This window comes from Bos indicus, chromosome 1, assembly GCF_029378745.1.
Source record: "Bos indicus isolate NIAB-ARS_2022 breed Sahiwal x Tharparkar chromosome 1, NIAB-ARS_B.indTharparkar_mat_pri_1.0, whole genome shotgun sequence".
NCBI classification, from domain to species: Eukaryota; Metazoa; Chordata; class Mammalia; order Artiodactyla; family Bovidae; genus Bos; species Bos indicus.
In genome coordinates this window covers 84,404,127-84,431,452 of record NC_091760.1, presented here as the reverse complement: position 1 = coordinate 84,431,452, position 27,326 = coordinate 84,404,127, and the positions used below count along the sequence as shown (strand labels likewise).

The 27,326-nt window shown below is 39.7% G+C and overlaps 2 protein-coding genes across 15 annotated transcripts in view; one reads left to right on the top strand and one right to left on the bottom strand.

The window, feature by feature from the left end:
* MCF2L2 (MCF.2 cell line derived transforming sequence-like 2) overlaps nucleotides 1-27,326 on the bottom strand; it is a 267,660-nt gene that overhangs the window by 100,654 nt on the left and 139,680 nt on the right. For all 4 annotated transcript variants that reach the window (XR_011567109.1, XM_070791175.1, XM_070791183.1 and 1 more), the window contains one exon: nucleotides 12,757-12,842. Coding sequence is in view for 3 of the 4 variants with exons in the window: in XM_070791175.1 (XP_070647276.1) it covers nucleotides 12,757-12,842 (86 nt within the window). In the remaining variant the exon portion in view is untranslated. The remainder of the gene's footprint in view (nucleotides 1-12,756; nucleotides 12,843-27,326) is intronic.
* Nucleotides 1-27,326, top strand: part of B3GNT5 (UDP-GlcNAc:betaGal beta-1,3-N-acetylglucosaminyltransferase 5) — a 114,890-nt gene that overhangs the window by 8,163 nt on the left and 79,401 nt on the right. For 6 of the 11 annotated variants that reach the window (XM_019959040.2, XM_070791217.1, XM_070791204.1 and 3 more), the window contains one exon: nucleotides 5,360-9,514. The exons of the other annotated variants lie outside the window; for them this stretch is intronic. In XM_019959040.2, coding sequence (XP_019814599.2) covers nucleotides 5,660-6,805 — 1,146 coding nt within the window. In that variant the 5' untranslated portion in view covers nucleotides 5,360-5,659 and the 3' untranslated portion in view covers nucleotides 6,806-9,514. Of the gene's footprint in view, nucleotides 1-5,359; nucleotides 9,515-27,326 lie in introns of those variants that run through there. 11 annotated transcript variants of the gene reach the window in all.

Sequence of the window (27,326 nt, the reverse complement as noted above, 5' to 3'; positions counted from 1 at the left end):
CCCTTGACCTTTATTACCCCATCTAAACTTTCTGATGAACCAGCCCTTTAAAATAGTTTCTCTTTTCTTTGACTCCTCCATTGTCTCCTTCCCCTGAGTTGACTATTCCTCTGGGCCTTTGCTCAGCTCTTCTTCCTTGAGAGTTCACCCATGTTCATGGCCGCCATTGTCTTTATAACTCAGGGCACCCGCTGGATTTCAGTGCTGTCTGCTTCCAGGCTCAGATTACCTGCTGGACTTACCTACTTGCTGTCTCTCTTAACATCTCCATCAACACAGCTTAAAAGCAAATGTGTTGCCACCTCATTCCTGACTCAGGAAACCAGTTTTCCCTCCTTTGTCAGTAATGCTTGAACCTAGATTTTTCTCCTCTCCTTTACTCCCTGTCCCAGGTCACTCATCACATGCCACTGAGGCTTTTTTAGAAAAAATTATTTAATTGGAGGCTAATTACTTTACCATATTGTAGTGGGTTTTGCCATACATTGACATGAATCAGCCATGGGTGTACATGTGTTCCCCATCCTGAACCCCCCTCGCACCTCCCTCCCCATCCCATCCCTCTGGATCATCCCAGTGCACCAGCCCTGAGCACCCTGTCTCATACATCGAACCTGGACTGGTAATCTGTTTCACATATGATAATATACATGTTTCAGTGCTATTCTCTCAGATCATCCCACTCTCTCCTTCTCCCACAGAGTCAAGAAGGTCATCTTTATCCCTTCCTTCCCTCCCTACCTCCACCATCTTGGACTAGACCCTTTTTACCTCATCTTGCTTTAGTATGTGTGTGCTCTGCTTCTCAGTCATGTCTGACTCTCTCTGACCCCGTGGACTGTAGCCCACCAGGCTCCTCTGTCCGTGGGATTCTCCAGGCAAGAATACTGGACTGGGTAGCCATTCTCTTCTCCAGGGGATCTTCCCAACCCAGGGACCAAACCCCAGTCTCCTGCTTTTCAGGTGGATTCTTTACAGGCTGAGCCACCAGAGAAGCCTGCCTGCTTCAGTACAAGGTCCTGATATTACCCAGAGTCTGACCTCTAGGAATCCTGCATCCTTCGTACCACTGCCAGATTTCTGCATAAAGCTTAATAAATATTGACAAGGGAGTTATCACTAAAAACAAAAAGGACTTGCTGCCCTGGGCACTCACTGTCTTCTCTGCCTTATTTTCAAGGTTCTCCATAAGTACACCCCAACCTCCCTGCTTTCAAATATTAATACAGGCCTGTTTCTCAAATATTTGCCATATTGTATTTCTTTCCTTTGTTGCCTGAAACTGCTTCCTTGTCCTTCTGCAACCACCTAAATCCTGATCATCTTAGGCCCTTGTGATCTAGCTGTCACTGATTTCTCCTCCCAGGGACACTCCTATTGTGCCTAGAGCAGGTATGACCCAGATTGGTGCTGACATACAGAGTGAACCTTACTGTGACATGCCTGTTGTTGTCCAGGGGAACTGTGTTTCCACATGCATGCTGTGAGTCTTGTCTCAACTAGATTGTTGGTGCTTTCAGAGCAGAGACCAGAAAATACTACCTCATGACTGCCGCCATGCCCGGTGTATTTCTATAGCAAACACACACACACACTTGTAGGATTAACTGAAACATTGGACACTGAAATTAACTGAAACAACATTGAGGTTGTTTAACTTGAAATTAAAATGCCAACCTCATCATCTTAACTAAAACTTCAAAATTTGTAGCAGGTTCTGCATAATACTTTAGGATTACAAAAGTAAACTCAACAAAGAAATGAGTTGACAGCAGGAATGAAGCAGAGAAAAGTCAGGGTTCATTTTGGGAAACCTGTAGCCTCTAGATGCATTAATTGTTTTGTTTTCTGTTTTTAATCAGAGAAGTTTGAAGAGCTCTCTTGTGAAGAAATATTCTTGAGTGGTTGAGGGGCACAGCTCCCAGTGTGTATTTGGGGTGAGGTCTGCCACATTCTTTTGATATTCCTACTCAACTTCTTATCCACTCAAACTTCTTATTCTTCTGACTACTTCTTTAGGAAAGAGAAAACTGAGGATATCTATACCTTCCTCTCAATCCAGACAGAAGCAAACCCAAGTTATATTCCAGATATTTGCATATTTTCCCCTAAGGAGCTCTTTGTCCTGTTCTCTCGTAGAGCCTTCCCTGTTTCCTATTTTCAGCAGGCTCTGAAGTCATCTGTAATTTTTGTATTCGCTCAGTAACAATACTTTGATCTTTGCCCCCAGTTTACAGATTGAGTCACTGCAGCAGAGTGCAGTGAGGGGTGCCTAAGGTTATACAATAAACCTGGCCCCAAACCGGGCAGCCCTGGTTTCGACAGTTGATTGGTCACCCAGCTGCACTGTGGGCACAAAGGAAGCTGCACCCACAGCATTCTGTTGTAGATGGTTGCTGAGCTCACATTCAGTATTGGGATCGCTTTGTTTCCTGTTAGGTCCAGCGTGTTCTTTCTCTAGGTCAGGCAGGCCTGTGGGCTTCACTGTAGCCCCCAGCCTAGCACTGTGAATACAGAAGCTAGAAGATGTGCCTTAGAGAAGCTTTATGACAGTGTGAACCAGAAGGGTGAGCCTTGATTGCCTGTGAATGGTCTCCATCAGCAACACCAGGGTTGGGACAATGTTGTTTAGTTTTAACAGATGAATTTAGATCATGGAGGTACTTTTGCTTTTGGTTGGAAAAAGCCATCCTAATAACTAAGTTCACTTTGGAGGAGTGGGGGTGTTCTTTTGTTATTAGAGAAGCCGGGTTCTATGAATTCCCAGATCTTCCCCTCATCACATCAACACTCACATCATCACATCAGGGAGATTTGGTTGTGACTGATGTAAACAGTGGCTCCAACAGTTCAAGCAGCTGTGGGTGGAGAAACTGTGTCTTAGAACTTCACACACTGTTCTGAGCCTAAAGAAGTAGTGTGGGTTGTTGGCTTCATGACTAGTTCTTTGTAATTTTTCAGAAAGCAGTTGTGACTCTTAGAGGCCAAGTGGGAACAGTTGAAGGAGTATAGGAAAATGAAGGAAATATACACGTGGTAGGGTGGAAGGGGACAAAACAAGTGTTATGGGCTGGCTGTTTGGTGACAGATAGTGATAGAGTGTTGCTGCTATAGTTGTTGCTCATCCAGATTAGCACACATTCATGGGAGAGAGAGTAGGGCCTCTATGAGTCCAGGGTGCAAGTGGGTGCTGGCAGAGTTGGGCAGGTGGGCTGATTGTCTAGCAAGAAGCTCCGTCTTGTAGACAACCATGAATAGGTGCAAAGCAAAGCTGCCCTTGGAACATAGTGAGTGCAGCTGCTCAGAAATGGGAAGCTAGTTTTGCCTGTGGTTCCAAAGGTTACTCTTCTTTTTGTTTCCTTCCCGGGATCTCTTGGAATAGAAACAGCAAATTAGTTTCAATTGAGATTTTTCTTAGAATTCTTAAACACTTAAGCTGTCTTAAATCTGCCGTTAGAGATTCTCTGTTACTTTGCATGAAGCTTCCAGTTCCTTCTTTGTGTATTGTGGAAGAGGCAGAAGGCTGGGCCTTCAGAGCTGGGCCTTACCTAAGTGAGCACAGTTAAGACTGAGAGGAAGTGCCCCTCCCCCACTCCACCTCCCCAATGAAAGCAATTCTGCAAAGTGTAAGCAGATGCCACCATCAGAAACGGATGTTTCTTGCTGTCTCTCACCCTTGTTATTGTTCAGTCACTCAATCTTGTCTGACTCTTTGCAACCCCATGGACTGCAGCCCGCTAGGCTTCCCTTTTCCTTCACTATCTCCCAGAGTTTGCTCAAACTCATGTCCATTGAATTGGTGATGCCATTCAACCATCTTGTCCTCTGTCGTCCCCTTCTGCTCCTACCTTCAATCTTTCCTAGCATCAGTCTTTTCCAATGAGTCGGCTTTTCACATCAGGGGGATTTTTGGAGTTTCAGCTTCAGTCCTTCAGTATCGGTATTGGAGCTTCAGCTTCAGCATCAGTCCTTCCAATGAATATTCAGGGTTGATTTCCTTTAGGATTGACTGTTTTGATCTCCTTTCAGTCCAAGGGACGCTCAAGAGTCTTCTTTCATCCTACCCTAGAGTATTCATTCAGTCTGCCATGACCACCCAAACCAAGGGGCAAATTACCAATATTGATCTAGCCCTTATAGCAGTATTCCTCACTTTTTTGCATTTTACTTTACAACAGAAATGCATTTTACTTTACAACCCTGAAGGTATTTACACACAAAACTTAAAATTTCACAAAATGATACCTAACTACTTTCAATGCACTCTGCCATTCTCTTTTATGCTTTTCCTTTTTTTTTTCTTTCTTTCTTTGTTTTAAAGCTTTTGTGGCTTCCTAAGTGGTGCTGCTGCTGCTGCTAAGTCGCTGCAGTCGTGCCCGACTCTGTGCGACCCCATGGACTGCAGCCTACCAGGCTTCTCCGTCCATGGGATTCTCCAGGCAAGAACACTGGAGTGGGTTGCCATTTCCTTCTCTAATGAAAGTGGAAAGTGAAAGTGAAGTGCTAGAAATTTTAAAATCTATACCCTTAGGGATAAAAGTTTACCTGTGCTGATCTCTGAATTATCACCAAGGCTTGGTTCTGATCTCCTGTCCTCCTTGGGCTTTTTGCATGCCTCGCTTGTGCAGTTATCACCCTCGTGTGGAGTTACCTTGGGCAACGGGAAATACAGCTGGATGTGAAAGGCCCCACCACCCAGGTTAGGCCGGTACTGCCTGGTGCTCTCAGTGTGTGCAGTTGGTTTTGAAAATGTTAAATTCGAGGTGCCTATGGAGTTTCCAAATGGAAGAAAACAGAAACAAGATGACTGTACAGAAAAGCCACTTTGGTTAGAGAGTTGGGACTATGCTTTTGAGAAGCATATCTCAACTTCTTGATTATGAATCTTGGTTTGAAAAAAATATATTATTCCTATTTCTGCCTTGTCTGGGGCAAGCTTTAATGTATTTTTACTATTATGAACTTTCGTTTCATTGAGTATTGTTCCTTGAACTATATAGCTGCTTTCATTGTGACTGTATTCCAAGTCAATATATTCATGGACATACGCATTTAAGAAACTTGAACTTTAGGTATGTAAGATGACAGACATTTTGGAGGTTTTCTTCCTAGGCTTGAGAAGAGAAAAGGGTCTTTGTATTCTGAATGAGAAGAAGGTAGAGGGTGGTTCTTTCCCTTTCCTCGGATTCCCCTGAAAAAATAAACAGCTGTATGCGTCTACTCAACACCAGCTGCCCCATCACATTTTATCCAGATCAGTCAGGTTACATATTGTTTTTAAGGAATTAAGAGTATGTTTCTTTCTGGTAACTCAGTAATCCATTCACTTGTAATTTTTTTCTCTTCCTGACTCTAATAGGTTGCACTTAACTTTCACAAAAAGGACTACACAGAATAGCTGCGTAAGGCCAATCCTTGAACTTAATGAAGGATGTCAGAGTGGGAGCATTCTGATGTGCCAGCGTCACTCTGCAGCGTGTTCCATTCTTTTGTGGTCTCCGAAAAAAATGGTATTAAAAGAAAATATTTTATGAAATAAGGAGCTCCTTTTACATTTTTAATGACCAACATGGACATCTGTTCTACAGAATACACAGTCCTATGGTTTTGAAGAAGCAAGCACTCATTTAAAACTGACCCTAAATAAAAACAGAACTGGATGGACGTCAGAATGTTTGTTAGTGGCAGGAGAGTAAAAAAATGGCAGTTTATTCAGTTATTTGCCACTTGTTTTGTACTAAGCCTGATGTTCTTCTGGATATCGATCGATAATCACATCGTGAGCCATATGAAGTCCTACTCTTACAGATACCTCATAAATAGCTACAATTTTGTGAATGACAGCCTGTCTCTTAAGCGCAGCGAGGAGGGGGTTCCTCGTTACCAGTACTTGATTAACCATGAGGATAAGTGTAAAATGCAAGATGTCCTGCTCTTACTGTTTGTAAAGACTGCGCCTGAAAATTACAATCGCCGTTCTGCCATTAGGAAAACGTGGGGCAACGAGAAGTATGTTTGCTCTCAACTTAACGCCAACATCAAAACTCTGTTTGTCTTAGGAACACCTTCTGACCCACTGACAAGAGAAAGACTTCAGAAAAGGCTGGTTCGGGAAGATAAAATGTACAATGATATAATTCAGCAAGACTTTGCTGATTCTTTCTATAATCTTACTCTTAAATTTCTTCTCCAGTTCAGTTGGGCAAATCGCTTTTGTCCACATGCCAAATTCCTCATGACTGCTGATGACGACATATTTATTCACATGCCAAATCTTATTGAATACCTTCAAAGTTTAGAACAAATTGGTGTTCAAGACTTTTGGGTTGGTCGTGTTCACCGTGGTGCCCCTCCCGTTAGAGACAAACGCAGCAAATACTATGTTTCTTATGAAATGTACCAGTGGCCAGCTTACCCTGACTATACCGCTGGAGCCGCCTACGTGATCTCTGGTGATGTGGCTGCCAAAGTCTATGAGGCATCACAGACACTTAACTCTAGCCTTTACATAGATGATGTGTTCATGGGCCTCTGTGCCAATAAAATAGGGATAGTACCACAATACCATGTGTATTTTTCCGGGGAAGGTAAAACCCCTTACCATCCTTGCATCTATGAAAAAATGATGACATCTCATGGGCATGTAGAAGACCTTCAGGACCTCTGGACGGATGCCACAGACCCAACAGTAAAAACAATTTCAAAAGGTTTCTTTGGTCAGATGTACTGCAGAATAATTAAGATAGTCCTCCTTTGCAAACTGACCTATGTGGATACATATCCCTGTAGGGCTGCCTTTGCCTAATAGTACTTGAATGTTGTATTTTATCACTGTCACTGAGCCAAACCTGGATAAAGAAACTTTTAAATGTTTGTCTATACCATAAGAGAAATGAATATGAAGAACAAAGGAATATTTTGAAAGCCTAGTCTATCAGAATGTTTCTTTGATTCTAGAAGCCCTTCAATATAACTTACCTACTTCATTGCCTAAATTCATTTCAAAGAATTTAGATTTAGACAAGGTTCATATGAAAACCCCATGGATGGAGGAGCCTGGTAGGCTGCAGTCCATGGGGTTGCTAAGAGTCTGACATGACTGAGCAACTTCACTTTCACTTTTCACTTTCATGCATTGGAGAAGGAAATGGCAACCCACTCCAGTATTCTTGCCTGGAGAATCCCAGGGACAGAGGAGCCTGGTGGGCTGCCGTCTGTGCGGTCGCACAGAGTCAGACACGACTGACTTGACTTAGCAGCAGCAGCAGCAGCAGCATATGAAAACAAAACTAAAGGGAATTTTAAGTTCTCAGTACCATGTGTATATTGGAGGAGTAGAAAAGTTATTAAGGTGCCTAGGTGTTAGGAAAACTGCTTTTGGAAAATACCAAGTAAATGTATAGCACAACATTTCAAAGAAATGGATATGTTGTTGGACCAGGTACTTATTAAAGAGCACTTGAGGGAGTTGGTGGGGGCAAGGGAGGACTGGCATGGATGAAAGTACATGAACCTGGTCAAAGAAAGTTTCCTGTTCTTCAGGGGAGACTTAGGAGAAGATACACAATTTCTTTATAAACCGCCAAATCATTTACTGTCACATTCATGTAGCTATTTTACCTGGACAGTATTGGAGTCATTTTAAATATATTTATATATTTTTTCAAAGTTTAATGTGAAATTTGAGAAGTCATTAGCTCTATCCTAACTAGTACTTTATTATGTTTTATTATTATTATTATTAGACAATGACACAAAACATGGACAGTGTCTTACTCAGAGGTTCCTTTGCTAGAGATAAATCATTGCTAATTCAAATAGGTTGATTTTATCAATAATTTAATGAAATTTCAACTGGTTTTAAAATATTCAGTATCGGTCTGTTTTTAAGGCAGCTATTTGAATGTAGTTTACATAAAGGAATATAATAATGGAGAAGAATTCAAAATGAAAGATAGAACATTATGAGATTCTTTTCTCCATAATTTATAAAATAAAAGTTTTAATGTCTAAATTGTATTAATTACTAAAATCAGCCCACCCTTCTCCAACAGGGTATCATAAACCAGTTGGTTTTGAGTTTAGCTTTTAAAACTGAGAGTTTTAAACGTCAAAACTGTAGTAGCTAAAAAAATGTATTCTTTCAGGAAGATGACTTATCAGAGGTGATATTCAGCTTCTAAATATTTCAGAATGAAAGTGATAGAAAAGTCACCTGAATGAAGTTTAAAACATTTGTAAAGCTGTATGTTCCTTGTAATAAAAGAGATGTGGCTGAGATCCAATAGCGGAAGTTAGATTTATTTTACATGGCAGGATGACAATGTGGCTATGATACAAACAACCTCCCCTCACTACAGAAAGAACTAGGTGAGGTCTGTTGTTAGGGGGATTATATGAAAGGCAAACTAATGACTTCAGCAAAAGCAGTTAAACTGATTATAAACACTTTGTCTGCAAAGGTGTGTGTTAGGGAAAACTAAGATGTATCACTTGAAATGATGTCTGAAACACACAAAAAAACTAAAAAAGAATTCTCAGTATACATAACTGGATGATGATATATAAATACACACACACACACACACACACACACACATATATATATATAATTTGTTGCAGGTAGCTTTTCATTGTTTACAGAAACTTTTTGTTAATTTTTTCTATTTTGAAAATCAAAGCTTGTTTACATTGATTGTTGAGATAATTTAGCATTTTTAACTCATGTCAAAACTACGGTGTCAAACATTCTAGTTTGTAGTTACTTTCAGAGTAGGTTCAGGGTTTTTAGATCATTACAATTTAAAATTTCTGACCAATTTTAAAAACTGTAGAGAACAAAAGTGCATTTTGACAAAGCAGGTTTGTAATTAATTTTTATTAGTTGATCCTTTAATACCATTTGTCCTTTGGTCATATATATGCCCTGTGTATCTATACTTGTAACTGTTTAAATTTGCTATTGGTTGAGAACATCCTTGTCTCTGCCCATCAAAATGATCTTGTTTACATCAATACTTTTGTGAAACAGTTATTTATTTGTGAAAGAGCTCCCTTCAATTGTGTTCATCTTTTATTTTTCCTTAACACAGAATGAAACATTAAATTTAGAGGAAATATGAAGGCACTTCCTTTTTTTAATAAGGAAATTGCTAGATACTTCCTTCATCAGACTTAAAGTACTGAGAAGAATAATTGTAAATAAAGGATTCCAACCTTTTAAAAAGGAAGGAAAAAAACTTTTTGGTGCTTCAGTGCAAGGCTATCTTTTAAAAGTCATCAATAAAGGGAAAATAAACTTTCAGCCTGGATGGTCAATTGATGGTTATATACAGTATTATTGCTAAAAACTTTTTACCTCTTGGTTGGCTTACATCTATTTTCCATATTATTAATTTTATACCAAAATGTTATTTATATTATTTGAATTTTGCTCTTATATGGCAAAATAATTAGAGGGTTTTTAAAAATAAATCTGTGATTTCCAATAAACAACTTGAAAATTGTCAACAGATGTGTATTTTCACAAAGGCTTTTAAACTCCTGGGTGAACACTATTTGTTTATGTCATCAACTGGTTCTGTTTAATGTCAGAGAGGCCTGTAATACGTGATCTTAATCCTATTTCCTGTTCAGACTTGCTGCTGTGCCCAGGATAGAGGATTGCTGTGTTGTCTGCATTGTGGAGCCATCTAAAGTGCTTCTTTTGTTTGTTGAAAGGTTTCTTCTGGAATGTCTAAGTGGGGGAAGTCTTCTCTCCTAATAGACTGTTAGGAAAAGATGAAATAAGAACTATAGCCACAGTGCCTTAAGACACCATTTTCCTTTTATTTGGTATCATTAACTAGCCAAACGTTGATTCAAATTTAGCCCTAGTCTCTTAACATTAGGAATGTTCTTAGGCCTGCTCTGCAGTGTTTGGTATTTCAGTAGATTTGTACATAGTATGTGATCATCTGCTTTTCACCTGATTCTTTCTTGATTCTTTATCATACTAGATGATGTGATTCAATATATATTTTTAAAACTCAGAAGCACCTGAATTATTTGGTTGCAGTAGAACTTTTTACTTGTGAGGCATGGCTGGGGTGTTTGTAGTTGGGACTTAAATGATAATTATGCAGAAGAGTTGAGTTGACCTGTATTTGGGACTTTAATTGAATACCACAGCTACAACGAGAATCAGAACAGAGAACTACTGATATACAGGGTTATTCGTTCTTCTGTAATAATGAGAGAAATGTTAGATGTCTCCGTAACTATGTTTGTCCTGCAGTGGGACTAGCCTCAAGCTTTCATTATATGATGTTACGCTGCTCCAGAACTCAAAGGCTCCTTACTGCCTCCAGCATCAAGTCCAATCTCTTCTGCCTGGTTTTCAAGGTTTTATCTAATCTTCTCTTCCTCCTTCACTCCTTGTAGCCACCATTACCCACCACAAATTTTGTTCATGACCAACCTTACCTTGCATAAACTGGTTTCCCTTTTCAGAAACACTTTCTCCTGAAGTTGTTGAAATCTTATATCTACAACCCCAATTCTGCTCTTCCATTAAGCATCTCCTCCCCTCCCTCTAAAATACATACTGAATCACATACATTATTGTGCTACCTAGGAATCATTTCATGTGTTTTTTCCCTAGCTAAAATATAAGTTCTGAAGGTAGGGACTATGCCCAGTATTATCACATAATGCTTAAAATCATTACTTTTTCCAAATATAATAAAGTAATGTTATTCTGGCAAGCCATCCAAATGTGAAAAGAGATTAATTATTCAGAACCCTTAATGGACATTGTTATAACATTTTACCTGTACTACTTAAAAGTTTATAATTTATTCAACAAAATCTGAATGCTTACTATATGCCAAGCATATTATACCTATCCAACTGTAGCCCAACAAATTTATATTAGTTATACATTAAAAACTCAAAACTGTAAAATCAAAAGTAAAAAAGGAAATACAGATTAAATTGTTACAGCAAAGGTATGACCTTATAGTAGTTATTCAAGCTTCTGGGAGAACAAAATGAGTAATCTTACAGTTTCTCCTATCTCCTGCTCAATCCACTAGCTAATTTGGCTTTTTCTCAAAGTTCTTTTGTAAGAATCTTATATATTTTTGTTTCATTAAATGCTGTAACTTTTCCTATTTGTTTTTCTCATTAGAAGTATGATTTAATCATTGCTTTGTGGCACAGTCGGTAAAGAATCTGCCTGAAATGCAGGAAACCTGGGTTCAATCCCTAGGTTGGAAAGATCCCCTAAAGAAGGAAATGGCAACCCACTCCAGTATTCTTGCCTGGAGAATCCCATGGACAGAGGAGCCTAGGGGGCTACAGTCAGTCCATGGGGTGGCAAAGAGTTGGACATAGTGACTAAACCACTACTATAAATTAATATAATAATTCACCAATTAACTTAAAGCATTCACTATAAGACAAACTACAATTATAAAAGTAAGTGTGGCTGTAGTAATAGAGAAGTCCCCAATGATATACTGTCAAGGAAAACAACAGAACACATTGTCAAGTGGTTCATCTCAGACACAACCCAACCTAATTCAGATATGCTGAATTGCTCCTTTTACTATAACTCAAAGGTATATTTCAACCACTAATAGCCCACATGTTTCCTTGAATACACTTTAAAGGGAAAGAATAGCAAGTAGTCTAATTAAACTAATATTAGCTTTAATCAAGAGGCGAGTTCTGAAAGATATTTGTTCATTTCATTACAAGCATGTTTATGGAGGCCTGCTAAGAGCTAAACATGACAGACTCTGGGCGATAAAAGCAGCTCATAAAGGAATTTGTAAGTCAAATGGTGTCGGTAAAAAAACATGACAAATGCTAGATTAGAGGTAATGATGAGAATTCTGAGTGTAAAGATTTTTTAAAAAGTGAGTTTCCTTTCATGCTTTTGGTCTTCAGTTCAGTTCAGTTGCTCAGACATGTCCAACTCTTTGCAACCCCATGGTCTGCAGCAAGCCAGACTTCCCTGTCAATCACCAACTCCTGGAGCTTACTCAAACTCATGTGCATAGAGTCGGTGATGCCATCCAACCATCTCATCCTTTTGGTCTTAACTGCCATAATTTAGGCTTTCTGATCAAGAGAGCATTCATATGCACGCAGCTACCTTTCTGTAGGCCAAAAATAGCATCTGTGCTGCTGTCTAGTCATTCAATTGTGTCGACTCTTTTGTGTCAATAAAATCAATACCCCTAGACTGTACTCTGCCAGGCTCCTCTGTCCATGACATTTTCCAGGAAAGAATACTAGAGTGGATAGCCATTTCCTTCTCCAGGGGATCTTCCTGACCCAGGGATAAAACCCGCATCTCCTGCACTGTGAGGCAGATTCTTTGCCACTGAGCCACCAGGGAAGCCCCCCAGATAGCATTACACTTGTATAAATTGTGTCTCTGGGGAACCTATATCCTTTAAATGCTTTAAAATCAATAATTCATATTAGCAATAGCTTTTCATTTACAATTTTCTTGATAATCCAGTGTTTTTAAAAAGCCTTTGTAGGTGCCATTTTTCAGCTCCTGCTTGTTGCTTTTATGAAATTCATGAATTTTGTTCATGGGTAAATAATAAAGGTTAGTTAGTATACAGAATAAATATGTTAATTTACCTAGGAAAGATTAGTTATGAGATTTAAAAGTGAATATATCCCACCTTCCTCCCCCTACCACACTCACCCCTTAAAAGGTTAAAATGACTTCTACAGAGGGATGTGAAATCTTACCTGCTGTGAGAAAGATTTTTGGAACCATCAGGCTGCTCTGGCTCAGGGTTGTCCGCATCATGACTGCTTTCAAGTATTTCTTCATTCTAAAGTGAAAGAAATTTTGGTAAGATCATCTATTTGTTTGGGGAGGAGGGCTCTTACCTATATTTTTCTATTCCCAAATGTCTTCTATTTCTTTGGTAAGAAATCAAGGTTTGGAGAAGTTGTGACCTGCTCAAGCTTAGAAAGAGAGCTAAAGGCAGAGATGAGATAAGTCTGGGGTCCAGTTTTCACAGGCTGGTAATCACAAGTCCGTTCTATCACACTGCCTCCTTGGGCAGTGCAGAGTGGTCACCCATGCAGCTGGTAAAGCCAGCTGATAGTTGGAAGTCCTGCTCCACTATGAGCCACCTCTAAGACCTTGGGCAAATTCACTGAATCTCTTGATTTCCTCCCCTAGAACATGGAACCCATGCAACTGCCTGCCTTGGCCAGGCACAATAATAACCACTTGCATGAACTATCTCACAACAGAAGGTCCTGATAAGGAACAAAATGCTGCTTCTGAGAGAATTTGAGAGGGGCCAAAAGGAAGGAGGAGGTGCCAATCCATAATATGTCTTGCCAACCTCCCAGAAACCCTTATGCTGGGATACATCTTAGCTGAGAAATGTTTGTGTCACCAGGAAGGACCTTGAGTCAGACCAAATATGGGCTAAGCAAGATGACTGGCCAGAGACAACCCAGAAAGGTAACCCCATTACCATAAAACCTGAGAGCCATGTGGCAGGTTTCCCTGCCATAGCTGCCAAACCTGCCTTTGCTTCCCCTGCTACTCTCCACTTAGGCGCCTTCCCAAAAAGCTCTCTTGCTCTGTCAGTACGTGTGTCTCCTCAGACAATTCATTTCCGAGTATTAGAGCCCACTCTTGGGCCCTGTAAGTGGGGGGGAGGGGGTCCCCCTTCTGGTAACAGCACTATCTGCCACATAGGGTTGCAGATCTTTTTCAGAATAACACTGGGCATTTAATTCTCAGGAAGAAACAAGACCCCTACTGAATTTACTTTCAAGAAAATATAATTTTAACAAGAACGTGAATTTGTGTATCATACTGATAGCGACCATAGTATTATAATAAAGGTATTAACCAATAATGAGCAAGTAAATAATTAGCCAGCGTTTGAGTTCTTCCTGCCTGCTAGGTTCTGTTTAAATGAGTTATTTTACACTGTCACAAAAGAGAGTAGAGATTTAGAAGGGGCCCTCTTGCAAAAGTATCATTAAGGGAAACTTAATGAATAAACACAAAGATTCCTTGTAATTTGAACTAAAAGTTGAAGGATGAGCTTTGCCCAGTCTCAGATGAACTAACTTGCAGAACAGGTCAGAGTGACAGGCTGCTCAGATAGATGTAGACAATGCAAGAGAATCCTCTATCTGGATTAGCAGAGAGCAGTCAAGTTAAGCTTGTTTTATTATCTACAACGCAGACCACAGAAACAGCAATTTTAAAAAGTTCAGTGTATGAAAGAAAACCAAGGATTTTCTATCCTTTTATATATATGTAAAGGATATTTATATCCTTTTATAGATATCTTCCCAAACCTGGTATCATATCCAGAAAGCAGGCTAATAAAAGGATTTGAGATACTAGCTTTGCTAATTTAGCTCTAAAATATAAGAACAATCTTCCATTCAGGTTCATATTTTTTCTTTTAATATAGGCTATCATTTCAATGAGAATCTAAATTTTTAGTTCCCTCTTAAATATATTTTAGTTCCCTCTTAAATATATTTTAGTTCCCTCTTAAATATATTTTAGTTCCCTCTTAAATATATTTTAGTCTTAAATATATATTTAGACTCTCTAGACCAGAGACTAGAATTTATTTTTCACTTCAATCATACACAGAAGTAAATACCAGTCCTTGGATTCAAACCAATCTAGGTATTTTCACCACACTATCAAAGCTCTTTCTTCACATTTTCTATGTAATGTTGAGCTAATTACTATGGCAGTTAATGTTACACTGCATCCCTTTCTAGTTCCTCCTCTGTGACGTTACAACGACAAAAATACCCACTAGACTTTGAGTTCCAGCCTTATTCACCTTTGAATCCACAACATGCAATACCTTCAGAAAGAGTAGCTATCATTATTAACAAAACCCCCTCTCACTGTAAAAGTCACTTACACTTGTGAAATGAACTGTGCTCTTTCTAACTCTAGTGATCTATTGTTACTATGGTGGATTGTAGAGTCTCTTATTTCATGACAACCTTTTATAGTGATGGAAAAATAACAGTGACTCAAGGTACAGGTCTGAAATTTGTCATCTTTTATACAGAATGATGATGCCCCTCTAATACAGACTGTCATGTTTGAGAGGACTTCACAGGCTTGCTGAAATGCCTGGGTATGGACTTGGTTGTGTCAACCTATGTTCTTATGGCCACATGTCAGACAGTTGGTGTTAGGGTGGAAGGAGAGTCCTCTGTCAATCAAGGTTGATGGAATACAACACCCATGTTTTTGAGGATATATGGAAGGACCCACAGCAGATCTGGGGACTCTTTTAATGAGAGCCTGCAGTTACCTGCACTATATATCAGTGTTTTGCTAAGGTTTAGATGGATTAGTTTGGTGCAGTGGCTTTCAAAATCTGACCACAGTCCACAGGAAAAATGTTTACATAATAACACTTACACATATATATTGTGATTTATAGTTGAGAAATCGATATTTGATTTTCATCTGGCACAGAGCTCCTAAAATTTGCTGTGTTAAGAGTGTCTTGATATTTATAACAAATCCCTTTCAACCACACTTGGGTTTATGTTAATGAGGTAACTTTTAGGAAGCACCTAGCCAGTTTCTCAGAAGCACAGGTGACAACTTGTGTTTGCCTTTGGCCTCTGAAGGGGCTTGGGAGCAGTCTTAATAAGGCTGAGTCCTCATTGTTTGGAATCTGATGCTATCTCCAAGTAGACTGTGTAGAACTGAGTTAATTGTTTGGTGGTGTTGGAAAAAACATACAACAGATGTACATGTAACTGAAAAATGTTTGTGTGATTTTGTGATTGGATACTTAAATTCTATCCCATTGCACTCTATTCTTTTACTTATTTATTTATTTATAAATGCTAGTAAACCCACCTGAGTTCACTGTTACCGCTGTGACCTATAATTTGAAAATCTCTTAAAGAGTGAAAACTGAGTGAAAAACATACAAACTGAGGCATGAGAGGTAAATCTGGGTGGAAATCCCCAGCTTGTTTTTTTTTTTCAAAGTGGCCTTGGGTAGCACCTTACTTCTCTATGAGTAAAATAGGTGTAAAAATATCTATATCAGAAGGTTACTGTGATTGTTGTTATTCAGTCGCTCAGTCGGGTGTAACTCTATGACCCCATGGACGGCAGCAGGCCAGGCTTCCCTGTCCTTCACTATCTCCTGGAGTTTGCCCAAACCCATGTCCATCGAGTCGGTGATACCATCCAACCATCTCATCCTCTGTCGCCTCCTTCTCCTCCTGCCTTCAGTCTTTCCCAGCATTAGGGTCTTTTCCAATGACTTAGCTCTTTATAGCCAAAGTATTGCAGCTTCAGCTTTAGCATCAGTCTTTCCAATGAATATTCAGGGTTGATTTCCTTTAGGATTGACTGATTTGATCTCCTTGCTGTCCAAGGGATTCTCAAGAGTTTTCTCCAGCACAATTCAAAAGCATCAGTTCTTTGGTGCTCAGCCTTCTTCATGATCCAACTCTCACATCCATATATGACTACTGGAAAAACCATAGTTTTGACTATATGGACCTTTGTTGGCAAACATTAAAATACTTAGCACAAAGGAAAAGCTTAATAAATGGTATTTATGGTTGGTTCTTTAATATCTACTAGGTGGAGATTACAATAGGCAATTATGTAATGCACTCAGCATGCTGATCTTCAGTAATTGTGGGGCAGTTGCTACCTGCTTATGTATAAGAGCCCCCACATTAATCGCTAGCTAGGAGATGTTGGCCATGTCACTTAATCTCCCTGGGTATCCATTTTCTTCTGTGTAAAATGAGGGAGGTGAGTAATTTGGCAATTAAATGTTCCTCTGTTTATAATATAAAATACCAACATAGGTGTTATTGCTTCCAATTTTGAGATGAAAGCTAACCTACAGCTAGAGTGCTTTTGGGAAACTTTTGAATTAAGCTTCCTGAAAGCTCTATGAGGAGAACATATACAAATAAATGCTTGTTTTCAAATATTGGTCCTTTGATTCAAATAATGAGCCAAGAAAACTGACCACAGACCAACCCACCAATTGCTGCTTTATTTCTCTGTTAGGGTTTCCTTACAAACCTCACTGAATGAATTATAAAATGAGGTGATTTGAAAGCAGAACAAGTTTCTTGTGAAATCATATCCTGTTTTCCTTCAGTCACCCTGACTTGGAAATACCCCAGGGCATCCCAAAGAAGGGATTTTCTCAGTCAACTGGTGCTGTAAAAGGGAACCAATGCATAAACTACTCCTTTGGGAGGCCAACCAGGTGGGGAACTCCCTCCTACTGTGTTCATTAAGGCAGGCAGGCTGGTAGCTGCTCCAGGCTCTGCATCACTCCCGGTACCTTAGCCTCTCCCTGGTTTCAAAGTGACACCAACCTACATGCAGTTTTTCCTGAATCACCTTTAATCATGACTTCCTATATCTACTCAACAAAGAATCTGATTGTTTGTCTCCCCTATATTTTGAAGAAAGACATATTTTCAAAACTTGAAAAAAATAGGCTAAGTGCCAAACCTAAAGGAATTTTGTAAAAAAAAATTTTTTTTAATCTCAATTTCTCTGAAGAATCTATCTTTTTAAAACTTACATTGTAAATATTATCAAGAGCTAATTTTCAATTGATTATTAACATTTTTCCCCCCAAAAGAGACAGCAACATCTGAAACAGAATCAAATTAGTTTTTCCCTGAAATTAAGTGATTTCTCTTTATGATTTTAGGAATGCTCAGAGAGCAACTTCATCTCCAACTCTTTTAAAGAGATGGTATCTGGTAATTTAAAGGTATGGTTTATTATATTATCACATTTCTTAAAAAGAAAAGCTGCTAGACTGAATTCTGAGAGAGAAAATGGAAGGCAGATAAGGAGCTAAACCACCTCTTCATTATTTATTTATTTTTATCAAAAATATTTATTTATCTATTTACTTAGCTGCACTGGGTCTTAGTTGCAGCATGCAGGGTCTAGTTCCCTGACTGGGGATTGAAATTGGGCCCCCTATATTGGGAGCATAGAGTCTTAGCCACTGAACCAGCCGGGAAGTCCTACCCTATTATTTAAAGTATGAAGAGTGATCATTACAGGAAGTCTTTAAGGTTAAGCCTCTTCTGGCACTGTAAATTAATAATGAAAACTCAAGAAAGCAAAAGAGGTATGGAAAGTAAGAACCTCTGAATAAAATAGATTGGCATGGCTTAGAGGAGGAGAGCAGGAAGGAAAGGAAAGGAAACCTCCAGCCTCAGTCTAGGGTGACCTTGAAGACATTGTATTTCTCAGAGTGAAAAATATCAGCTTGAGAGGAAATAGTCTGCCCTCTTCATTGCTGGAACTACCAGGAAAGGGAAACCCCACCCCGCTGATTTTTGAGGTTCAGTGGGTCCTAATGTGGAGAATAGGAAGGACTTTTGAACAGGAACCAATTAGAGAACCTATCCTTCAAGGGAATCCCTAGCCAGCTGTTCCATCCTATTTGCTCCCTCTCCCAGACCTTTTTCCAGCACACTTTTTCCTACACTTCACTGAAGAAGCCACAGTCTAAAGATTCCTTTGGATAAAAGGGGCTGTCAGTCCCTTTTAAAAGATGGCAAGTATTCGCAGAGGGGTTAAGGGACTGCCAGTCACTCAGCCATGCATTGCTGTGAACTAGCTCATTCAGATTTCTCTCACCTCTGGTCCAGATCATCTGTATTGGGAGGAAGCTTCCGAGAGGTAGGGGAGAAGAGAGGAGGCAGAAGAGGAAGGCTTTAGAACATTTTATAGACTGAAATCCTTTGGAGGGAAGAGCAAGCTTGAGGAGACACGCATTAGTGGTCCAGAAGCTTTGTGGAAAGAGGAAACAACTAGAGAAGATAAGGAAATGGGTCCCAGATGCAAACTTTACAAAATTTTCTAGGGTCTCTTGTATCTAAGGTCTTGAATTTCCCAGCTAGAATTGTTAATAATTAGTTCACTGTTCTTACTGGTTAAATTGGCTATTATAGGTTGGACTAATATCTAAACATTACTTATAATATTTGTTTATGGAAGGAAATGTCTTCTCAAAAAACTACAAACATTGTTTTACCAATGATATGCAGGTCTGTAGTTCTGTTAAAAGTATCAGAAAGTAAGGAATATGTCACAGGATACTGTTCTGCCATTCCCCAACCAAGAAAATGTGAAGGAAATAAGTAAGCCTAGGACACTGAAAGGAAGTTGCCCATACATCCTAAATTTTCTGAGGTTGTTTTATTTCATGTGATTTTAACTTTAATGCATAAATGTTAGTGTAACAATTTTTACATGTCTGTAAATCACAATAAACTGTGGAAAATTCTGAAAGAGATGGGAATCTCAGACCACCTGACCAACCTCTTGAGACACCAATATGCAGGTCAGGAAGCAACAGTTAGAACTGGACATGGAACAACAGACTGGCTCCAAATAGGAAAAGGAGTACGTCAAGGCTGTATATTGTCACCCTGCTTATTTAACTTATATGCAGAGTACTTCATGAGAAATGCTGGTCTGGATGAATCACAAGCTAGAATCAAGATTTCCAGGAGAAATATCAATAACCTCAGATATGCAGATGACACCACCCTTATGGCAGAAAGTAAAGATGAACTAAAGAGCCTCTTGATGAAAGTGAAAGAGGAGAGTGAAAAAGTTGGCTTAAAGCTCAACATTAAGAAAACGAAGATCATGGCATCTGGTCCCATCACTTCATGGGAAATAGATGGGGAAACATGGAAACATTGTCAGACTTTATTTTTCTGGGCTCCACAATCACTGCAGATGGTGACTGCAGCCATGAAATTAAAAGACACTTACTCCTTGGAAGGAAAGTTATGACCAATCTAGACAGCATATTAACAAGCAGAGACATTACTTTGTCCACAAAGGTCTGTCTAGTTAAGCTATGGTTTTTCCAGTGGTCATGTATGGATGTGAAAGTTGGACTGTGAAGAAAGCTGAGCACTGAAGAATTGATGCTTTTGAACTGTGGTGTTGGAGAAGACTCTTGAGAGTCCCTTGGACTACAAGGAGATCCAACCAGTCCATCATAAAGGAGATCAGTCCTGAGTGTTCATTGGAAGGACTGATGTTGAAGCTGAAACTCCAATACTTTGGCCACCTGATGCAAAGAGCTGACTTATCTGAAAAGACCCTGATGCTGGGAACGATTGAGGGCAGGAAGAGAAGGGGACAACAGAGGATGAGATGTTTGGAAGGCATCACTGACTCAATGGACATGAGTTTGGGTGAACTCCAGGAATTGGTGATGGACAGGGAGGCCAGGCGTGCTGCAGTTCATGGGGTGGCAAAGAGTCAGACACGACTGAGCAACTGAACTGAACTGAACTGAGTGCTCTATGTTAGCTAACAAATTCATCTCCTAAGGGATCCAAGATGAAAAACTTGAAGGGCTCTTCAGTATCTTCCTTTCCTTCCCCATTAAATCTATCCTCTTATTTCTCTGCCTTGATCTATTCCTTCATTCATCAAACTTTCTTTAACAGTCTAGAGTATTCCTGGTGGGGTAGGGGGGTGCAGCGGAACATCTGGACTAATGGGTATGAGCTCTGCGCATCTTCTTTTTTTGCCACTGCCATTAGTAGGCTCTCAACATCGAAATCTCAGCTAGACTGTGACAACTTCTGGCAGGTGGTCAGCCTGCCTGTCTTCATCTAATTTACTCTCCATTGCTGTATCCATGTCGTGCCAGTACACAGTTGCCCTTGTTGGCAAAAACCCTCAACCAAAGCCTTAAGCAATCTGTCTTTGGTCTACCTTCCCAGTTTTCTTAGACTATTCCCAGAATAGCCTATGCTCCCTTCAGATTTCTGAGGCTTTACTCCTTTCCCATCCTGGACTGGCCTTCTCTGTCTTATCTACCTTTCAAAGTTGCATTTATTCTTTTAATTTTTTAAATAGGTTTTATTTTTCAGAGCAGTTTTAGGTTGCATGCAAAAGTGAATGGAAGACAGAGATCCCTTGTCCCCAGCCCCCACCGTCACATCCCCAGAGGGTATACTTGCTGCAAACAAGAACCTGCACTGACAGGTCATAAAGTACTTTTCTGCCCTAAAATTCCTCTGTGCTCTGCGTATTTATCCCTCCTCCCCACTAACCCCTGGCGACCACTGATCTTTTGCTGTCTCCATGGGTTCTGCCTTTTCAAGAACGTCCTAGAGTTGGAATTGCACAGCTTGTAGCCTTTTCACCTTGGTGGCTTCAACTGCATTGTGTTCAAAGTTGCATTTATTCTTTCTTTAAAATTTTCAGTTGAAGGATACTTGGTTTACAGTGTTGTGTTGGTTTCAGCTGTATAACAATAAAAATCAGCTATAAGCATCTATATGTGTCTGATAATGGAAATCAGCCATAAGTATCTATCCCCTCCCTCTTGATACCCCCACCCCACCCCTCTAGGTTGTTACAGAGCACCAGAGGGAGAATATGGACAAACTGAGAGAGTAGCACTGACCTATATACACTACCAGGTATAAAATAGCTAGTTAGTGGGAAACCTCTATATAACAGTAGGAATCCAGACTGGTACTCTGTACTTATTCTTTAAAGTTAAAATGTCACCTTCTTTGAATAAATGTTCCTGACATACTTGCTACGAACTGTCCCCTCTTCTGCCTTCTCAGTTCAGTTCAGTCGCTCAGTCGTGTCAGACTCTTTGCGACCCCATGGACTGCAGCATGCCAGGCTTCTCTGTCCATCACCAACTCCCGGAGCTTACTCAAACTCATGTCCATGAGCTTACTCAAACTTCTGCCTTCTAATACATAATATTCATTTTACCAGAGGTATGTCATTCTGCTTCGTATTATAAATTATTAGAAATAGGTTGTTTCTCCCCTGAAACTTATAAGTTTCTTGAATTTAGGTCCCATGTTAGAATTGTTTCCCATATGTGACCCATAGCAATAGCTTTGATATTTATTAAATTGAGCTGAATAAGCCACCCAAATGGGACACATCAAATATTTTAGTCAGGTCAATTTTGTATTGGTCAAAGAGCAAAGCCAACAGTGGTCTTACTATTATTCTTTTTTTTTTTTCATGTAGTTCCTTCAGTGAAAAATATATTCTCATAAGATGAATATAGTCACATCCTCACTCTCCTACCTTCTGGACCCTGTATTAGCCTATGAAACCCATATGTACCTTAATAATTTCTTCTTTATCTGAATGGCCTACACATATAGCCTCTAGTCCCATGTGACCAAAAGTGCAGTCCTTATACCACCTGCATTCTCGTCACCATATGCACAAGTTAAAAATTCAGATTCCTGGGCCCTACCCCAGACCTCCTGAATTAGCATCTCTGTGGCTGGAGCCTGAGAATCTGTTTTGTGAATAAGCTTCTCAGGGTTGTAGTACATAGGAAACCTTAAGAATCTTCATTCTAGAAACTGATCAGAGAGCTTGGCTGGGGAGCTCAAGATTTGGTGGATTCTTTGAATTTCTTATTATCTCTAAGAATGATCAGACTTCAAAACATCACAGAAAGTGAACAGTGAAATGTGCTTATAGTACACGTAGTTCTCTTGGTGAGAAACTGGTAAATGAAAGATTCTGGGATTCAGAAGGGTGAGAAAGCAATGAACTGAATTTGGCCATGATCTGTTATCATTTGGCAAAAAGATACATATTCAAGATTAGGAGAAGCTATTTAAGACCTAAATCTGACCTTCTTTCAGCTTCTTTTCATCTCTTATACAGATTATTCTATGTTTATTATGTTTATAAATAAATATAGGATTAAATAGGAAACTAACATTACTAAGAATCTTCTGTATGCCAGGCATCATGCTAGGTGCTTTCTATATATTACTCATATAATCAGCCACTTGGAGGAGGTCACTTTTTATCTGCATTTTGCAGAAGAGGAAAGTTAGAGGATGAAAGGTTAAGTAAATTGCTAGTTAGGTAGATTAAGTAAGTTATAATGTAGATAGGTTAAATTAGATAGAAAAGTAAATGCAAGATTAAGTAAACTGCTAATTTCAGATTCCAATTCAATCATTTACTGGATGTGTGAGCCCTGGGGAAACTCACTTAGTTTCTCCAAATCTCAGCAGCATCACAGATAAAAGAAAGGAGGGGTCACCTTCCTCACAAATTGAGGACTAGTGATGAAGTCAGGTATACATAGGACCCAGCATAATGTCTGGCCCTCAGTCAGTGTAGCAACCATTCCCTCACCTCAGTTTTCTTTCTACCTTGGCTTTTTATGCTTTTAAAAAAATTTTATGAAGGAGCCTGTTTGCTCAGAAGCCTGAAAAGGCCTTGCTATTTTAATAGGTGCCCAGAAACACTGTTCATGGTGCTCACGGCCAACAGCGCTTCCTTTTTCCTGAGGGTTGGTGTTCAAGAAAAAAACTCTCATCAGCCTTTGGCTTCCTTACAGCTTCAAAGGGGCAGTGATATGCACAGCCCAGGGAAAGCAGCCTCGGTGAGTCATGCTTTCAACTTCCAACTGGTGACATGAAAGACAGAAAGTAGCCACTTCACTACTGCCAGCAACCACAGCAAATGACTCCACTGTGGCTTTCCCAGAGACAGTGTCAGGGGGCCAAGCACATGCCTTCACAGCTGCCAGACTGCCCCATGAGTCTCAGTTGCCTCCTCAAATTGAGCTTGTCAAGTTCTTATGAACTGGCACACCAGAGATCCTCCTGCCACAGAACAGGGGACACCTTTTTTGGGAATGAATTCTCTGATGATGATAAAATTGTATCATGATCTTACCTGCAGGTAGTATCAGTGATTCCAGCAGAAATCATGAATGATTTGGGTTTAAAGCTTTTTTTTCCGCCCATGAGCATTTCCTCTTGAGGCAAGGAGGAACATTTATCACAACCTTATGATTCACTCTCCTAGACTGGCTGTGGCTTCATTTCATCTTTGAATTCCTGGCCTAAGGCTTAAAAGATGTCGGAATTGTTACCTGGAGGCAGATGCGTGTTCTCCTATCCTGGTCATCTGCTTTCGACAGTGATAAAACACAAGCATCAGTGATTGTTCTTGGTGTCATTCAACTTCCTTGTCCCTGCTTTGAACAATCCAGGCATGTATCTAAACCTTCTTTTCTAATTTACCTTTTTTCTTACTAGTTTTCTTACATATTTTAGAATGATGATTTTCCTGGTTATACCACCCACCTTGGGAAACACTAATTGCCTTTACTGATTCTAAATTGATTTCTAGGTCCAGGATTTGGGGCTTTAGTGCACAAATCTCCTATCTTCCTACTTATATTGTTCATGACTGTGGATTCTGCTTACTCTTCTCATAGCTGTGGGCTTTAGAAGCAAAAGTCTGACATGCCACTGTTCTCCAAAATGAGGAAGTTTGGCAGCCTCTGTTCCTACTCTGCTTGCTTTTCTACCTTGACTGTTAACATATAAGTTCTTGTGAGAAAAGCCCTTCATTAAATGCCTAAACAAGGCAACAGCAAGGGAAAAAGCAACACAAGCACAGAAGGATGACAATAGCCTGTACCTGTGTCTGCTCAGGAGGACCTCTGCTGTTGGTGATCTGCCTAAACCCAGTGGGAACAAGCATCTTAGCAGGATGGGCTTGGAGCCTGAGTTAAACAAACAGCACAGCAGAAGGAAGAAATCAGAGGTTTGGTGGTCAGAGTTTTCTGAATCCTACTCAACATTTTCCAACCCTGTTGGCCTCTGTCTATAGCCACCCCTGTTCCTGCACTGTTTATTTTTACCAGTATGTAATATCAGAGTCGGAGAAGGCAATGGCACCCCACTCCAGTACTCTTGCCTGGAAAATCCCATGGACGGAGGAGCCTGGTAGGCTGCAGTCCATGGGGTTGCGAAGAGTCAGACACGACTGAGCGACTTCACTTTCACTTTTCACTTTCATGCATTGGAGAAGGAAATGGCAACCCACTCCAGTGTTCTTGCCTGGAGAATCCCAGGGACGGGGGAGCCTGGTGGGCTTCCGTCTATGGGGTCGCACAGAGTCGGACACGACTGAAGCGACTTAGCAGTAGCAGTAGCAATATCAGAGTAAATGATAAATATAGCTTATGGAAACCTTTGGCCTTAAATACTTTGAGGTTTTCCCTGAGGAAATGTGCTTTATTTTACTGACAATATTTCCTTTTTTTTTTCTTTTACAACAAATAAAACAATAGCACTCATATTGTTTATAATTATTGAAATAATTTACTCTAATTTGAATTCTTATATATGAGAACCTTTACATACTGACAACTCCCATGGCATCTTTATAAAGTATTGTAAACCTATGGCTGATTCATGTTTATGTTTGGTAGAAACCAACACAATACTGTAAAGAAATTATCCTTCAATTAAAAATAAATAACAAAAAAGTGTGCAGGTCATAAATATGCTGTCTAAAGATAGGCAAAGTAGGTCACAGAGATATGAAATGAGTTGAAATCACATTGTGAGTCAATGCAATGACATGTGAGTTCAGGTACCCAATCTGGGCTCTGGTGCACTTGACACAGACCTCACCTTCAGAGATGACATTCTCTGGAGACCAGGGTACAGAAAAGGGTAGATTGATGCTCAGTTTTGAAGGTGATCATAGTTAAAGCCTTTTTATATAACTTAATGATTTCACAGACTTCCTGAATGTCAAGTCAGGTAAAGTTTATTTACATTTGCCCATTCAAAAGTTGTTTGACCAAGACTGTATGATACTATGAATAATTATATGCCAACAAATTGGACAACCTAGAGGAAATTGACAAGCTTTTAGAAACATACAGCCCACTAAAACTGAATCAAGAAGAAATAGATAATCTGAGAAGATTGATCACTGAAAGTGAGATAGAATCCATAATAATAATAATGATCAAAACTCATTGCAAACAAAAGTCCAGGACCAGAGGGCTTCACTGGGGAATTCTAACCACACATACAAATAAGAACTTACATTGATCATTCTCAAACTTTTCCAAAAGGCTGAAGAGGAGGAAACACTCCCAAAGTTATTCTATGAAGCCACCATTACCTTGATACCAAAACCAGACAAAGACATTGACAAAAAAAAATTTTTTTATAAGACTGTATGAAGTTGCAAACTGTTTCCTAACTCTAGAAGACAGGGTGATGTAATACCTACAACTATTAGGGATGCTAAAACAGCAGTAACAGTGCCCTCGTCTGCCCGGAATACAGAAGGATGGCTGAACAAACACAGAAGAATGCAACTTTCTAAGGAAAGTCTGCTGGGAACTAGTTCCCACATTGTATCTGCCTCCAGGAAGAAGAGCCTGTGACTTGCTTTCTGCCTGACTCCTTAATGGTCAGTGGATTCTCTGTTGGGGGGACCTAGATTTGGACACATTAGGAATGATGAATATGAACCATTGGTGAAGTACATTTGAGCCCACAGCCTACTAGCTTGTGTTTCAGAACCATTCAGTCAGCCAGATATTTAATTTTTCAGTGAGGCAGAGGAAAGGGGATCTGTTCTGGGGTTGCTAAACAGCGATACATATTCATAATTCATTTTGCTTGGGTTTTTGAATATAGCATTACTGTACAATTATACAGTGCTTGGCTGTTTTCAAAATTTTCTATTGATGTTTAAAACAGTTTCAGGAGGTAGCTGTTGTTATTACCAGTTTTACAGATGAGAAACTGAGGTGTAGAGAGGTTATATTGCTTACATCTAGGTCTGCCAGATTCCAAAGCTTATGCTTTTTTGAAAAAAAAAATTTTTATTTTGCAATAATTGTAGATTCACATGAGTTTACAAATAAATGTACAGGTAAGTCCCATGAATTCTTCCCCCAACCTCCTCAAATGTTAACATCTCACACAACTAGAGTATAGTATTAAAAGCAAGAAAATGACTTTGACACAATCCACAGTGCTTATTCAGAGTTCATCAGCTGTGTGTGTGTGTGTGTGTGTGTGTGTGTGTGTGTGTGTAGCTGTATGCAATTTTGTCATGTTCTTATATAAAGCATACACTGTTCTACCAATTTTAAATATCAAGTCAGATTATAGGAATGAATAAAATGATTTTTTCTTCAATAAAACATTATCTACCAACAATCATGTACATTATGCTGTATGTGCTATGCTAAGTTGCTTTAGTCGTGACTGACTCTTTGCAACCTTATGGACTGTAGCCCGCCAGGCTCCTCTATCCATGGGATTCTCTAGGCAAGAATGCTGGAGTGGGTTGTTATGCCCTCCTCCAGGGGATCTTCCTGACCCAGGGATCAAACCCATGTCTCTTCTGTTTCCTGCACTAGTGGTTCTTTACTACTAGCACCACCTGGGAAGCCCCAGTTATGTATGAC